General features: G+C 33.1%; 1 protein-coding gene across 3 annotated transcripts in view; it reads right to left on the reverse strand.

The window, feature by feature from the left end:
* The window catches only part of LOC145334966 (sorting nexin-5-like), an 84,947-nt gene extending 71,510 nt beyond the window's left edge, over positions 1 to 13,437 (reverse strand). Inside the window, exons 1-10 of one of the 3 annotated variants that reach the window (XM_080180608.1) lie at positions 13,277 to 13,437; positions 12,201 to 12,271; positions 10,812 to 10,861; positions 9,415 to 9,470; positions 8,887 to 8,938; positions 7,303 to 7,359; positions 6,975 to 7,010; positions 6,443 to 6,540; positions 6,128 to 6,213; positions 1,795 to 1,901 (exon numbers count right to left, since the gene is read on the reverse strand). In XM_080180608.1, the coding sequence (XP_080036734.1) occupies positions 1,795 to 1,901; positions 6,128 to 6,213; positions 6,443 to 6,540; positions 6,975 to 7,010; positions 7,303 to 7,359; positions 8,887 to 8,938; positions 9,415 to 9,470; positions 10,812 to 10,861; positions 12,201 to 12,260 (602 nt within the window). In that variant the 5' untranslated portion in view covers positions 12,261 to 12,271; positions 13,277 to 13,437. Of the gene's footprint in view, positions 1 to 1,794; positions 1,902 to 6,127; positions 6,214 to 6,442; positions 6,541 to 6,974; positions 7,011 to 7,302; positions 7,360 to 8,886; positions 8,939 to 9,018; positions 9,113 to 9,362; positions 9,471 to 10,811; positions 10,862 to 12,200; positions 12,272 to 13,276 lie in introns of those variants that run through there. The other 2 variants (XM_080180607.1, XM_080180609.1) reach the window with 2 other exon arrangements.
* Positions 13,438 to 16,812: the final 3,375 nt, after the last annotated feature.

The raw sequence follows: 16,812 nt of genomic DNA on the forward strand, positions 1-16,812 counted from the left end.
GAAACCACAAAAGAGGAATTGTTTTTCAAATTTGAAGTAGAAAAGTGAAAATACTAAGAACTGCAGATAGAGAAGTTTTAAAAGCGAAGCTTTTACATAATTTGGGTCTGAAAGTCCGACAGTCAGTCTAAAACATTATGTGATTTTTTTAGCTGCTATTCAAGATTGACGGCTCAAATATGTAATTTACTTTGTTCGTCAGTCAGTCAGTCATGCTAAAAAAATGTGAAAAACGTTTCATTATGTAAGGTTTAGTTCTCCAATAAATCTTTTCTTGATTTAAAAAAATGTTTTCTTTAAATCATCTTGTCCAAATTCCTACCAATGAATTTTTTTGTAACTTCGGTACTTGTGGATGTTGTCATCCTTGTTTCCTTTTTCTATTATTCTTATGACATGAATAGAGAAAGAATTTTAATTTAATTTTTTTGTTCATAATAAAGAAATATTGTAAAAACAATAATTTAAACAAGGAGTTCACCTGTAAAGCAAGTCTCAACTATAATCTGTAAAACAGACAAAAGTCAAAAGTTAATCTGTCGTAAAATTGCTAAAAATGTAGGATGTTTTATGTGGTAGTATAGTACTTTAATTTTAAGATGAATAATATAGATAAGGAATTACAATTTTATATCAAGTTAAGAGAATAAAACTTAGTGTAATAAATTTTGTGATTAAAAAGTAGAAAACGGACTCTTTTTGAATATTGTTAAAAATGTGCTACGTTTATCAAATTATGCCTCATTGTTATATGACTCCTTTTGCAATGTATTAAATTCCGTTTGTCTGGAAATCTTAACAGTAATTACCACTACTCCTAATATTTATGTCACATGGAAGAAGGTACCTTTTAAATCACTTTTAAAAGCGAAGCTTTTCTATAATTAGGGTCGGTCCGTCCGTACGTCCGTAACGGATAGCTTTTTCCGTTAATTTAGGCATGTTAGAATTGTTCTATCGATTTCAAATTTTGCATGGTGATTCCTTTAGTTGTTAGGTACGATTCAGAAAGCGTAGCAACTCTATAATCATTACCAAAATGTCTGTACGTCCATTTTAAACATGTTGATTTTTTTACTTTTTTAACAACAAATTTTTATGTGATCAAATCATCGGATTGATCTGATTTTTGGTATACTGATTCCTGGGACAACAAAGTATAATGTAATAAGCAAAGCAACTCTATAATCAAGTCCTAAAAATGTAAGTATGTCCATAAAAATTTTCCTGTATCAAGCAGTTTTACAACAAATTTACTTACAATTTTGCTTTGACTCTTATAAATTTATATTATGATAATTAAGTTCTAACACTATACAAGTGTTAATGTCCGTTTGTCCTACCGTTTCAGTGCTTCGCTTTTATGGATGTTGTCATCCTTGTTTTAGTATGACTGACAGACATACGAAAAAACAAATTTCATACTGGATGCCCATTGGTGACGCTTTTCATAGTGCCTATAAAAAGTTACGTTAAACTGGCTTAGCATGGTCAATTAAAAAAATGTATCTGGCCTGCCATTGGTAATTCACTCTGTGTATTACCCAATCTTTGATCATTTGTATTGCATGACGTCATTTTTTTTATAAAGAGCTTCTTCAATAGTATATGGAATCTTTACAGAATAATCAGCCATCTATCTTAAAGAGTAGCTGAGAAAAGCACATCTTCCCAATAGCGATAGGGACTGACAGACAACTAAAGTGAACTATAGAGAATCTTTGGAACTAAACAAACTGAATTATAGAGCATCATCATTCTTCGTTAATAATAAAAAGTTGTATAGATATTTACCTCGGGGGCGGGTCCTTATTATCCAGGAATTGTTGTAGCAGAGGATCTATTCCTAGAACAGGATGCTGAACTACAAGTTCCAAGTACTTCTCCAGCTCTCGACAATTCTTAGTACAAAAATAACTTATTAACTATATGGATATATACTCGAAATAATAGACTTACAACTCGTGGACATTGTGAACTTTTTTTCCATCCTCACTCTTTTGACTTTGCCATATCCCCTCCCGTGACCGTGGAGGAACGTATTGACCAATACCTGAGGACTACAGTGCTGAACACAAATGGGGATAGAGGAACATATTGTCCATTGTCTTATCCCTGCATCCATGTTAGTTTTAGATCAATTGGAATAATTAATTTTGAGAAAAGAATGAAAATAAATTTTCACGGAACTAAAAAGTGTGGAAGCAGAATATTAAAAACAACCAGCCTACATATCACAGGGATAATGCATGAGAAGAAATAATGTTTAGCCTACAACTTTTACACTAAACAAATTTTTAATATCTTTATTTCAACATTTAATAGATTGGTAATAAGGAATGAAAGTAGAAAATATTCTAAATATACCAGGGTACCACCAACCACCTCCTAAGAGAAATCACCCAAAGAAAAAGAAAATTTTACTTTGTTTTCTTTTTAAAATGAAAAGTAGATGCCCCCCCAACCTCCCTTAATTCAAGATTCTTTAGAGGCCTCTAGGGGCAAAGCTACTAATACCAGATAAGGAACTGGGAAATATCATCTGTTGGTGTAACCTTATTCCTGCAAAAACCACTTCAATAACCAAAATAAATAGAGTACACACTTAAGGACAAAAAACAAAAGATTTTTACAAGATTAAAAAAGAAGGAGTTTGTTTAATTAAAAAATAACAAGATTAGTGTTCATGATAACTAATGCCTTTAAAAAAAATGTATTGTCCTTTCATTTACAACATACAAACCACATAAAACATAAAGTAAAAGTTTTGAGACTAAAGTTTGGAGGTTTTAGGGCCATACAAATAACAAAAAAGCCAGGGATCTTAAGAGAAAAGATAATGAGCGATAAATTGATGAACATCTTCAATAATTACTTCTTCTGTAGATTACAATTAGTGGTTGAAACGTTTGGACACTCAAGTTTATGTACCAACCAACAAAACAAAATTCAAGCTCCCAAAGTTGTTAAGGCAGTTGAACAAGCAAAAAAACGTTATTGTAAAACTTTGGGGAAAAGTGTAATAAACAGTCCCCTCCCTCCCCGTTATTTTTTTTCATTAATGGAAAATGTAAAAACTACATGCCTTTCTGTAAAAACGCATAAAACAATGATTATAAATGAGTAAAAAGATAAGATGTTAATACCTATGAGTAAATTAGTTTTCCTGTCATAAAAAGAAATTATTAATGAGAAGATGTTTGTGACACCTTATTAAATCTTTTCCACAGAAAGTTTAATAAAAATTTGGACAGATAATTTATAATAATTTATTTTTTTCTGAACATGTTAGCAGGAAAGGAGGGGACATTTAGCTGGGTATTACACTAGTCCCAAAGATTTACAATAACATTTGGCTCAACAACTTTGGGGACTCTTATGGAATTTTTTTAGGTTGGTTCATTAAGTTGAGTGACCAAACGTTTCAACCACTAATTGTAATCTACAGAAGAGGTTATTTGTATATCATCATTAGGGGTGTGCATCAATGTATCGGCCATTGTCTTATCCCTTTAGATCCCTGACATAATAGACATTGATTTCGACAGATCCAATAAAGCATTAAAAACAAATATCAAATAATAAATATAACTTTTTTTCTCTCGGAAAATAACTAAATATTCAGCTGCTATCCTCATATACAGTAACAGGATGTCTTTCTACCTGTACTGAAAGATCGCTGAACCATTATGGTTCTCCTTTACATTTTAGCTTCTCATAGGTACAGCGAAAGATTTATTTATTTTAGGCATTGCCACTATAATTTTTTGGGGGAAAATCCCCAGCCCCTTTACTTAGTCAACCCAAATTACATTAATGCTTGATATTTAAATATCATATTTGCTATGCTACTTATGAATGTAGTCATCCTTGTTTAAATAAAATTTGCTTATTGTCTTTAAGGCTATGTTTAAGGGTTAAATAACTGTATCTTCCTATCGCAACTGCCTTGTGCAACCTTTCTATTGGGTCATTGAAAATCAACCAATGATGTCGCTTATATTAACACAGCTAAGTAGAAGAAAATAATTTAGAAGCAGACGAAAGAGGTCCTTGAAAAAGGAAGGAAGGTAGTTGTCTGTATATACATTCTTTAAAGAGGAAAGCTTCTAATAATTTTAAAAAATGATATACATGTCATTTTTAAAGATAGCTACTTTTCCCCAAGTAAAGTAATAAATAAGATTGGTTTTCATATTGTGCATGGGTGTCGAATGTTCCATATTTTGTAACCAAAATCAAAATTCAAATTTTCAACCCAGCCCCTAGGCGTTTTTTAGTCCTTGGATACTTGAATTATATTGTGTTAAACCTATAGTATTCATTGCTTACAAAAAAAATAGTTTATTAATAAATTTTTAAATATTTATGCGATGTAATTATCATTTATAAATGTTGGTATTAAATGTATATGATGTTTGTCCAAATAAAAATTTGAATTTGAAGACACAATGATACAACACAAGGAACACAAACAAAAAAGAGTAGACTTGAATTTTAAATTACCGTTGCTTTGATACATTGTGAAACTGCTGCTACTGCCGAACCGCAGATTTTTTTAATTTTGATTTTCAAATTTAGAATCATATTTAAAGAAATATTTTTTTCCAAAAATTTCCACTTAATACCTGCCATGCCATGATAAATATCAGTCCTGTAACTCTTTATGTGCTTTTATTACAAAAAGTGACCAATACGCCCCCCCCCCTCCCTTTATTGTGGAAAATTGAAAAGGATGTACCTATATGAAAAAAAATGTGCTATGTAAGCTTTTTCCTCTATTTCATACATAAAATGGTAGATAATCCAACATGAAAGAGATGTAATACACAAATTTCCAGTCTGGCCAGCTAAATGCAGAATTTTAAAAAGTATAACATAATGGATGTAGCATATTTGGATATATTGACAGAGAAAATTTTTCGTCAATTTAGGTTGGTAGCATTGACCAAGGTTTTTGCTCATTTCGTTTATCCAGTAGGAGTGCAGAGGATGTGATGAATGGGATGGATAAGGATTATCGTTATTTTAGCCAGCTGGGAAGTATCACCTTATAAAAGTAGAAGAAAATCGGTTGCGATATCCATGTAATTATTTATCGATTTATAACTTGTACAGGGATATTGCACCCGTTAAAAGACTATTTTGTCCCTATTAAATTTACAAGTCTATGCCAAATGAATATTTGAGTTGGTGTTTTGACCATAATGAAGTGGCGTGCACAGGCTTTTGTGAGGTGTACCTTTACGGGTTAAAAAAGGATAGGGCATAAAATTTTCAATTATAGAAACCCCCTACTCATTCCTTTAGCACGCCCATAGTTTATTGGTTCTATGGGATATTTTGGCTTTGATGGATAATATTAGATTTCTGACTCGAAATCAAATAACAAATTAATTGACTAAATAATGTGTTAAAAAGACAGTACTTAACAACAGAAAACTACATATTAAGGTTTTATAAATGTTTTATGCATGATAGTTATATTCATCATTCTATGACAAATTTACATCAACTAAAATAATAAAATTTCCCTACAACAATAAATTTAAAATCCATTTGTCCATCCCTATATCCCCCAAACTATTTAATGAAAGGGAGTAAAAATGAAAAAAAGTTTAATAATTCTTTTTAATGTAAATAATGCATCTAATGTAAATAATACAAATTTTTAATTAAATCCGCTATAAACACTTTTTAGTAGCTGAATATTATTGTAAGTTGCACTATTCTATATTTCCATATTATAACATAGTAGGTGTCATAAACTTCCGAAAAAATGGGAGTTCTCAATTTAAGAAAAATCTAAACAACTCTTTGTTGGTTCCGTGATAATCAGGGCCCTTCAGGGATAGGACTATGGAAGATAAATAAAGTACATTCCTTTTTTAGGTTTAATGTGTAAGTGGACTTGTTTAGACACTGCTGGAATTTAAAACCAAAACAAGAAATTATTAAAGTCCCCAAAGTTTTTAAGCCACCGAAAGAAAGAATTTTGGACTCCCCTCCCTGTTTAATTACAAAAATTATTTTCATAAAGTTCAAGGTTGGATTTTAAGGCGGACTGATTGGGGCAATATCATTGCATTTTCTTGCAGAATAAAAAAATTGTATCAATATTATTTACCTTAGCCCACATGCCAGAATCCCCCAGGATGTTTCTGTTGCTTGATCCTAGGATCTGACGGGATCTAGACTCGGCACCAGAAGGATCTAAAAAAGATTGATCACTAATCCTTTATTTTAATTAATAGTTTAGTACTTTTGGAAAAGAGATTAATAGAAGAAAACTTTCAAGAATAAAAAAAATTAATCATGAAAAAAAAAAATTAAATAATTAGCCGGCATTTCTTATATTGCAGAAAAACACATTGGCTAGTTAATCACTGGAAAAACCAAGTTTAAAATACTTGAATCAGCTGTTCTAAAAAAGTCGTCTTACCTACAATTGGCGGAGGAGGTAATGGCGGAAAAATGAGACCAGGTTTGGTTTGGTTAGTGATAAGTTGATGGTCCAAGAAAGCCAGATCTTCATATTCTCTGTTGTAAAACTCATATTTTCAGGCAATGTAAATGTGTAAGATGGAAGCCAAAGCTTTGGTGGACTGATAAAACTATACTATTGACTTTGAGCAAAATTTAAATCGGAGTTTTCAGATTGTAATGGAGATCTTTTGAATTGACATTTGAAATAAACACACTCAACAATTTCTACCAATGCATTGGATATAGAATACGTGGCTATTGAGACAGGGGAATTTTTGCCGTCAATTTGGGTTGCTAGTATAGCTCACAAATATAGGTCAATACGTTTCTCCATTGTCAGATGAGAGATGGGGTAAAGTCACAGGGAGTGGGGTATATATTAGCTAGCCGGAAGAAACATTTTATCAGGGAATGCGCGAATCTCACATTATATCCATTTTTGTACCATGTTCAAAATCTTATTTTTGCTCTAGAAATATGCAACTTTCCTGGTGATTGTAGATATTGTACCCGTATTAAGTTTTCTAGAAATAATAAATTTGATTAGAGTATAATATCCCATTGAGGGACGGAATATTGGCCTGTTTATTACACTAGTCCCAAAATTTTATAATAACGTTTTCTTATTCATTGGCTTAACGACTTTAATTACTTTTATTGAAGTTAGATTGGTTGGTTTATTCAGCTAAGTGTCCAAATATTTCAAAGAGTAATTGTAATCTACAGAAAGTTATTTACAAAAATCCAGATTTTGCAAACGATTGAAAATGATGATTTAGAGGATTGTATTAAAAATGGATATATAAAGTTGTTTACCTGACATTGATAGTAAACTCTATTCTGTCTCCTGACTTGCTAACATTATCTGTAAACCTAGACAAATATATTATTATTTGTCTGTTTATCTGTCTGTTTGTCAATCTGTCCGTATGTCTGTCTGTCCACAGTCTGTGATTGTTTGTCTGTCCCCTGACTTGCTAACATTGTCTGTAAACCTAGACAAATATATTATTATTTGTCTGTTCATTTGTCTGTCTGTATTTGTGTCTGTCTCTCCAATGTCTGTCTGTCTTTTCTCTCTCTCTCCAATGTCTGTCTGTCTGTCCCTGACTTGCATTATTGGTAAACCTAGACAAATATGTTATTTTTAGCCTGTCCACCTGTCTGTCAGTCTGTCTGTCTGGCCCCTGACTTGCTAACATTATCTGTAAACCTAGACAAATATATCATTATTTGTCAATCTATCTGTCTGTTTGTCTTTTGTCTGTCTCTCCACTGACTGTCTGTCTTTTGTCTCTCTGTCCACTGTCTGTCTGTCTGTCCCTGACATTATCGGTAAACCTAGACAAATATGTTATTTTTAGCCTGTCCAACTGTCTGTCAGTCTGTCTGTCTGCCTCCTGACTTGCTAACATTATCTGTAAACCTAGACAAATATATTATTATTTGTCTGTTTATCTGTCTGTTTGTCTGTATCTCCACTGTATGTCTGTCCACTGTCTGTGATTGTTTGTCTGTCCCCTGACATTATCTGTAAACCTAGACAAATATATTATTATTTGTCTGTCCATCCGTCTGTCTGTCAATCTGTCTGTATGTCTGTCTGTCCACTGTCTGTGATTGTTTGTCTGTCCCCTGACTTGCTAACATTGTCTGTAAACCTAGACAAATATATTATCATTTATTTGTCCATCTGTCTGTCTGTCCATCTATATGTCTGTCCACTGTCACTCTATATGTCTGTCTGTCCACTGCCACTCTGTATGTCTGTCTGTCCATCTATATGTCTGTCCACTGTCTGTATGCATGTCTCTTGACTTGCTAACATTATCTGTAAACCTAGACAAATATATTAAATATATTTAATCTGTCCATCTGCCTGTCAGTCTGTCTGTCTGGCCCCTGACTTGCTAACATTATCTGTAAACCTAGACAAATATATTATTATTTATTTGTCCACCTGTATGTTAATGCCTGGATGTTTCTCTTTTTTTTATTTCATTTGATGTATTAGAGTAAAACACTAGAGGAAAAAAGGGTGAAATAATTGTATCTCCCCATCACAATGTCGTTATGCCGACTCCTAATTGGGTCATTGGAAATCAACCAATTGCGTCGGAGATATTAACACGGCCAAGTAGCCAAGTCATTGAAAAGGGGGTGGGGGGATAGGTAGTTATCTGTATATAATATAGATTTGTTTTTGATGTAAACCTACACAAAGGCATTTGAATTTCTGTTCATCTGTATGTCTGTCTATTGGTTTTCTGTAAATCTGCATTGACATAAATAATTTTTCTTTCTCAGAACTTATTACTTTTTTTAATGTACTCGAACACCAGCTGCCCATCTATCTATCTATCGGTCTTATCTTTATATCTATCTATCTATGTACTATACCTAACAGTGTACAAAGGTACAGGGGGAGCTTCACTGTGCAGCATAGCTGGACCTAAGGAGGGACTAGAACACCAGCAGTCTATCTATCTATTTACCTGTCTTATCTAAATGTCTATCTATCTATATACATACCTTACAGTGTACAAAGGTACAGGGGGAGCTTCACTGTGCAGCATAGCCGGACCTGGGGAGGAACTAGAGCACTGGTCAGGTGTGTCTATCTATCTATGTACTGTACCTATCAGTGTACAAAGATACAGGTGGAGCTTCACTGTGCAGCATAGCCTGACTAGGGGAGAGACTCGAGCACTGGTCAGGTGTGTCTATCTATCTATGTACTGTACCTAACAGTGTACAAAGGTACAGGGGGTGCTTCACTGTGCAGCATAGCTGGACCTAGGGAGAGACTAGAACACCAGCAGTCTATCTATCCATTTACCTGTCTTATCTAAATATCTATCTATCTATATACATACCTTACAGTGTACAAAGGTACAGGGGGAGCTTCACTGTGCAGCATAGCCGGACCAGGGGAGGGACTCGAGCACTGGTCTGGGGTGTCTGGACCCTCAGTCGAGGAACTTCTGTACACAATGGTACAAACATTATATAATTTACAGAGAGGCGTGCAAAAGGGGGGGTATCCAACCCTAGCATGATTGGATGCACACTCCTAAGTGTCTTTCTCACTACACCCATACACACTCTTACGGACAAGGGTCTACACCCCCTAATACAGACAAGAAGGGTGTAAATCATATAATAATACACCCCCCTAAAGCTCACATCTTTCTTAACACCCTCCCTCCCGATTTTGGTCTTAACCCCCTACAGTCGGGCCCCTTGCCGCACCTTAATCAGTCGGGGGGGGGGGGCGTTCAACGCCCCCCCATGTTATCTCAGTTTCTATTAGAGCTAGAGGGCTAAAATTTTTTGTGTAAGTCCCCTGTATTATGATGAGTTTCCGACCTTAAGTAAGTCAAGGTCAATTTTTGCTTCCTTCACCCTTTTATTTTCAACCTTTGTTTTTAGGTCCTTTTTTACTTAAAAATTTCAAACGGCTGTAATTTTTTTATTTTTGAAGCTAGAATAAAATTTTTTTTGCAGAAAATGTTAATCTTTATGTAAATTTTATATTTCAAATATCAAAATATAAATTTCAGCGGCCGCAGCTGTACTTGGCAGCTGCCAGCCGCCGCAGTCGGCGGTCGGCGGGAAAACGGCGGCGGATCTTTATGAAATTTTAATACGTTATGTAGGCATGTAAGAAAAGCTTAAGTTTAAAATTTGAAGTCTCTAAGTCAAAAATTGCGGCCACAGGAGCCATTTAAGGATTTCTGGAGACCTGGAGGATCAGGACCTGCAGGATCATACCTGGAACCTGAAATTGACTTGAACACTTGTATTTAATATGAGGATGTACTACTAGAGGATATTTTAGTATTTTGGTAAGATAAAATGCTTTGTTTAAGTCAAAAAAAATATTTTTGCTCTTTACCTGGATGACCCTGCCAGGTTTGCTGGCATCCTGTGCCCGCCAGGATGGAGATATTCAATAAATTTCAACTCTCGGTTATGTGTCATACCCAAACTTAAAAAGTCACGCAGTTTGGGCTATTTATCTTTCACACACAGAAAATGAGATAAAAAAAACCGGATGGGGGGCGTTCAACGCCCCCCCTCCCGACCGTTAAGGGTTAAGGGAGTGTCAAAACACGTTACTGATTAACAAGGATGTAAAAGTACACAAAAGCAAAGTTGAACAAATCGAACGAAAATGAACAAATGTAAAGCGACAGTGGCAAAAAAAAGAAATCCCCACGCCATTCTTAGTTTTAAGTAGCCTCAAAATGTATAAATTTTCCCATTATAGAAAAGTTTTAATTTGATAAGGCTATTCTATCAACAGTAAATGATTGTATTTCCTTGTTTCTTCTTCTTCAAAATCTGTTGAGTCTTTTTCCGTTGCAGATTTCTAAAACAAATTGCAAGAATGACATAATAACGTATCTTAGCATGTTGTGAACCCGATCGTCGTCGGGCAAGTTCGATTTTCGGTTCAACATCGCGCTATGATTACAAAATACATTTTTAGTTAGAGTCGGGGGAATGCCTTGGCCAAAACCAAACACAACTTAGTGCCATGTATAGTTAGGCCTTTCATACAAAGGATAATAAGGAATTGAGTGTCCGTTACTTAAATCAGGTGTTTGGAGAAAAGAAGTGATTTGCCCCCCCCCCCCCCCCTCTTGGTTGTTAGACTTATTATGGATCTATAAATACAAATTTAGAAAAAGGTAAAAGCATATTCTACTTCTAACTACCAACAAGGGAAAGAATAAAAACTTTTCCAACTTACAAGTGTATTGCATTTTCCTTCAGGTTTTATTACCAAAATAAGTATATTTGTAATCTACTTTTTCTTTACAGGTTTTATATGTATTGGCAGAAAATTTGTAGTTCAAATAAGAATCAACATATATGTTGTATTGGCGAATCTACTCTTAATTCACTACTTTGTCTGTCCGTCCACCCATCCGTCAGTCCATAACGATATTAAAGATAGAAGGCGGAAATTTTTTTCTTATGATTCCTGAAACTAATGAGCATCTAAAGGGTGAGCAAAATAAAATGCGTAGATTTTTAAAATTCAAATTGCGCGGCTTGTGTTAATAGTAGAAAAATGTTACGCATACCATTAGAACCGATAAGAAGTCTAAATTTTGGAAATATAAGAAGAACGATTCCTCTGCTACGTATAGTTAGGGAGCTACATGTTAAAATGTCCCAACTGACTTATAACTTGACTTGCGAGTAAATTTTGGGACATTTTACCACCTAGCTCCTAGATTATTTGTAGCACAGGAACCGTTCTTATATTTCCAAAAAAATACAGTTCATAGCGGTTCTAACGGTATGCTTAACATTTTTCTATCATTAACACAAGCCGCGCAATTTGAATTTTAAAAATGTACGCACATCTATTTGCAAGAATTATACTCGCAAGTCAAGTTTTAAGTCAGTTGGGACATTTTAACACGTAGCTCCCTAACTATACGTAGCAGATGAATCGTTCTTATATTTCCAAAAAAAAACTTCTTATCGGTTCTAATGGTATGAGTAACATTTTTCTACTAATAACACAAGCCGCGCAATTTAAATTTTAAAAATCTACGCATTTTTTTGCTCACCCTTTAGTCAATTCTGTTGTTATTCTTGTTATATCAGTTGTATGGTTATTTTAAAAGAAGGCAAAATATTCAACCTCCATTTAATCATGCCACTAATAATATATAATGATAGAATCATCCTACCTGTTTTAAATCCAAATCTGTAATTTGATCTTTGAGTTGAGTTTCAGCTTCATCCATCATGGCAACACAACCTACAAAAAAAAACAAGACTGAAAACATCAATAAAAGCGATGTTTTAAAATCTGACAGTACGACGAATTAACATTAGCAATTGAACAAGGTGTCAATACTTAATAATAAGAATATAAATTTTTAAGTCTAAAAAAAATTGTATTTTAGTTTATTGCAAAATTGCTTAAAAACAAGAAATATTTTAAGAACAGGATTATATTTTTGGGGGTTCTTGATTATAGAATTGCTTCTCTTTATACTTTGTTGTCTAAGGAATCATCATTTAGGAATCATCAGTCATCTTAATATACAGAATATAAATTTAAAAATCAAATAAAATTGTTGATTATTTGTTGCAAAATTAATTGAAAACAGGATATGTACTGTTTATGGACATACTTACATTTTCAGGACTTGATTATAGAGATGCTTGTACATTGTATTCCAAATATCAGATAAACAAGTAAAATATTTGGGTGCTTTGCTATTAAAAATTAGTGAAAACAAGGATGACAATATCCATAAATGCAAGGTTCATCAAATCATATCCATAAATGCAAGGTTCATCAAATCTTAATTCTTCAACTATACATGTTAGAAGCTTTTCATCAATTTAAAACCTTGCATAGTTTCCTTCGTGTTATGTTTACTTTTCACTCATCTATATTTTCATTTTTATATTTGTTGATCTATGCTTTAATGATTGTTGTCATCCTTGTTATAAAAGTTGATTTTCCATTATGGCTTCGAAACCGATCAATATACGCTTCTAAGCCAGACTAAAAATTTATATAGAGCATCGTAAAACAAACAATTTTCCACAAATATTAAAATAAAACACATACCCCTAGGGGCTACCAAAACTGGTATAATTTGATATTAATATCCGCAATTTTAATATTTACAGATGATGGCACCATTAATATTAACAAATATATTAACCGAATTATACAAAAATAAAACTGATCAAATTCAAAAGGATATAATGTCATGGGTTTTAAATAAATAGAACAAGTCTAACTGACCTGTGTTGCACAGCTGTCCAGTTTATACTGAAGCATAATTTATTTTCATTGGTGGGAGTTAATTAGCAGTAGCAGGGTCTTTATCATTTTTATGCATAGATAGATATTGGAATATATGTGTATGAATATCTATATCTATCTATCTATTTATAATACTTTCTGAAAAACATAATATAATATCGCTAATATAATACTTTATGAAATACCTATATAAAAACATAGATATTAAATTATGTAAATAGCTATCTATCTAATGATAATAATACTTTCTGAAGTAAAAACACAGATATTAAAATATTTTATAGTAAAACAACGTTTTTTTACTTAATTTTCATTTACCTCTAACTTAAAGTTTCATACTTTTGCAATCTTCAGATCGGTATTAATTACAAAAGTTATCATGAATAATTAAATGATTTTTAAAAATATTTTAGAAGATTTTTTTTTACAAAATAATGAAATAAATGAATTGCTATCTCTCTCTCTATCTATAAGATAATACTTTCTGTAATAAAAAATAAGGTGAACAACAACAATCAAACGTAGCGCCGCAAAAACAAGCAGTTACAATAAATATATATATAACGAAAAAATAAGAAATAAAAGAAATAAAAATAACTATAAAAGTGGATGAATAAACTATTAAAAATATACCAAGTATTAAATTACAAATTTGTATAAAATACATAATAAATATGTCTTATTATCAATTAACGCAAATAAACCAATAATGAGAAAGAAAAAAGAAATATTTTGCTTCATCGCCCATTAAAACTGCTAAGCTTTAAAAACTATATTCATTTAGAAAGAAACAAGCTATAAAATATGTTTAACTTTTTTATTGCCGGCCGTCCGTTTGTAGTATAAAAGGTTTCTCTCAACGCAGTCGGCAACTAATTATAATCTAATAATGGCTGTCAACAGCCAAATTACTACAAAACACCTAAAGTAAAACGTAGAAATAAAGAACAACATAACGTTGATTACAATATCTGTATATTGGTATAACAAATGTCAGCTGATATACAAAACCATTCCAACACTTTCCACAATATTCCGCCTAAATAATAGAAAACTTATAGGGTATTTATTATACTAGCGGCTTCGACCCTAGCCTCTAGGGGCTTTGCCCCAAGAGGTAATTTTAAAAATGTAGTACATGTGGTGGATCTGCATCTTTAAAAAATGAGGATCTTCATCTTCATCCTTTCCATCATCAAAAAAAAAAAAAAAATGTGGGGGAATTTTTTTTTTTTTTTTTTTTTGGGGGGGGGGTGTCCCACGCGAAGCTTACAGTGTTTTTCGGGAAGAGGGGTATCTCTTTGCCCCCCGGACGTTCTTATACGTGAAGTCGAAAATGTACGGTAATTTTGGCTTTGAATATAAATGGTCCTCGCTGTCGACATAACCTGTGTTTGCCTAATAAATACATCAATTTTGACAGGGAATTTTATTGCCAGATATATTTATAATTTTGTTAAGGTTTTGCGTTTACGTATTTGTTCTTTGTATTGATTAAAAGGGAATCTACAGGGCTTTCTCTCTCAGAGGGCTTTCCCTTTCTCTCGAAGGTAAGAGAGAACAAATAATCCAGACAAATTTTCCCTTAATGGGGAATATTGTCAAGCATACATTATAACCTCTTCCTCAATGATTTTTTTTTGTAAAATACCCACTTTATAGTTATAAATATCCGACTGTCTATCTATTTAATCTAAAGAAATTTTTAAAAAAATCTTTTGACATACAGTCAATATTTGTTTAGTCCGCAAGCCGTTATGTAGGTAATGATTTTACTTAATTTTGTTGAAGTGCTGAATTTACTTTAAATTACTTATAGAAGTGGATAAATTAAAAACCTTCTTGGAGAAATATCCCGAATGACGTCATATTAGATTAATTGACTATTCTAATATGACGTAATTCGGGTTACTTCGGGCAAAAGTCTTCGGCCAAAAGTTTTTTAAATGTGATGAGTAGCCTTTATATTTAAAATTCCAGTAACATGCAAAGGTTTTTTTTTACATATTTAAATCTAATATTTGAAAAGGGTGTAAGCCTTAAAGCGGGGTGGGGGATGGTGTACTACTGACATCAAGAAGGGTGTTCCAGTATTGTCAGTGGGGTGTAGGGGGTTGTGAGCCTTAAGGTGAAAGGCAGACATTAAGTGGGGTGTAAAAACGCAATATCACATGAATGGGGTGTAATGGGATTAGACCATAGAGGCGTGTTTTAACTCTTTGCATTTTTCACGGTGGGGTGGAACCATCTCCTGCGGCACGCCACTGCCTACAAACATTTTTGTACCTTTAAACAAAAAAAGAATAACTTAATGTCAAGACCTTTCATTTTCTTTTAATTAATTAAGGATGAAAAGCACTTTCGTAAGTTTAAATGTTAAGCAATTAGATTTAGATTACGCGGATTGAAAACAGTAAAAGTGTCTAACTATGACGTCAGAAAAAATTAACAATTAACCAATAAGAGGCCGCTATATATTTTACCATTGTGAATACTGGCTTCACATTGGTTAATTGTTAATTTTTTCTGACGTCATAGTTAGACACTTTTACTGTTTTCACGCGGATTTTGTGACGGGGGAAAATTTTTCGTCAATTAAGGTTCCTAATATAGTCTTTAGATGTTGGTCAATACGTTCCCCCTTTGGTCAGGGGATGGGATGGGTTAAGGGTTAAGGGGAGTGGATGGGATAAAGTCATAACGGGGGAATGGATGGTATCGTTAAATTTTACATTTTATCAGGGTATGCAAGAATCTAAAAACTAAAACGATTGAAGCCTACATTTTAGGTAAGCATCACATAGGTCCTGGTTTTAGTCTATTCAATTTTTTAGCCTTGGTTAGTTTTAGGCTATATTTGTACCTTTCACTAACCCTAATTATATAGAGTCCCTAGATGGTAAGGAATCAACCACTGCACTGGTTTAATGCAAAGTAAAAAGATGTATGTCTGTCCTCCTGATTGAAGCTTAAGATCTCTCTAACCACTGGACCAATTGGACTTTGCATTTTTGGGAAATGTGGTTGTAGACGTTTTTTCTAGGGGTAATTTATCCCTTCCCCCCCCCCCCCAAAAAAAAAATATGAAAATTATGATTTGTGGTCAGTAGCCCACTTCAATAAAGGTACTAAGAAAGAGAGGGAATGTCTGATTGAGCCAATAGGAGAATCGCATCGGTACATACATTAAATTTCATTGGTTGAAATTTTGTACACATCTTGTTACGAATGCATGTTTTTTTTTATTTCATACATAGTTAAAAGTCAGCTGTAAACAGTATATTTTCTTAGTAGAAAGCTTTGCGGAATCAGAATTAATTGCCCAAAAATTTCGTTTAAATTTGAAAGCTTAGTAACGAGGTGGATTCTTTAAAAAAAAGTTAGGCTGGCTACTCGCTGGTGAGGCAAAATTATTTTTGTGAAAAATCCTCCAAAATCGAATAAAAAAAATTTACAAAAATTAAATAAAATCTTAAAAGGGTTATTAACATATGATTTTGTTTAATTTTTGTAGA

This window comes from Acartia tonsa, chromosome 13 (assembly GCF_053477335.1).
Source record: "Acartia tonsa isolate MP-2025a chromosome 13, ASM5347733v1, whole genome shotgun sequence".
Classification (NCBI taxonomy): Eukaryota; Metazoa; Arthropoda; class Copepoda; order Calanoida; family Acartiidae; genus Acartia; species Acartia tonsa.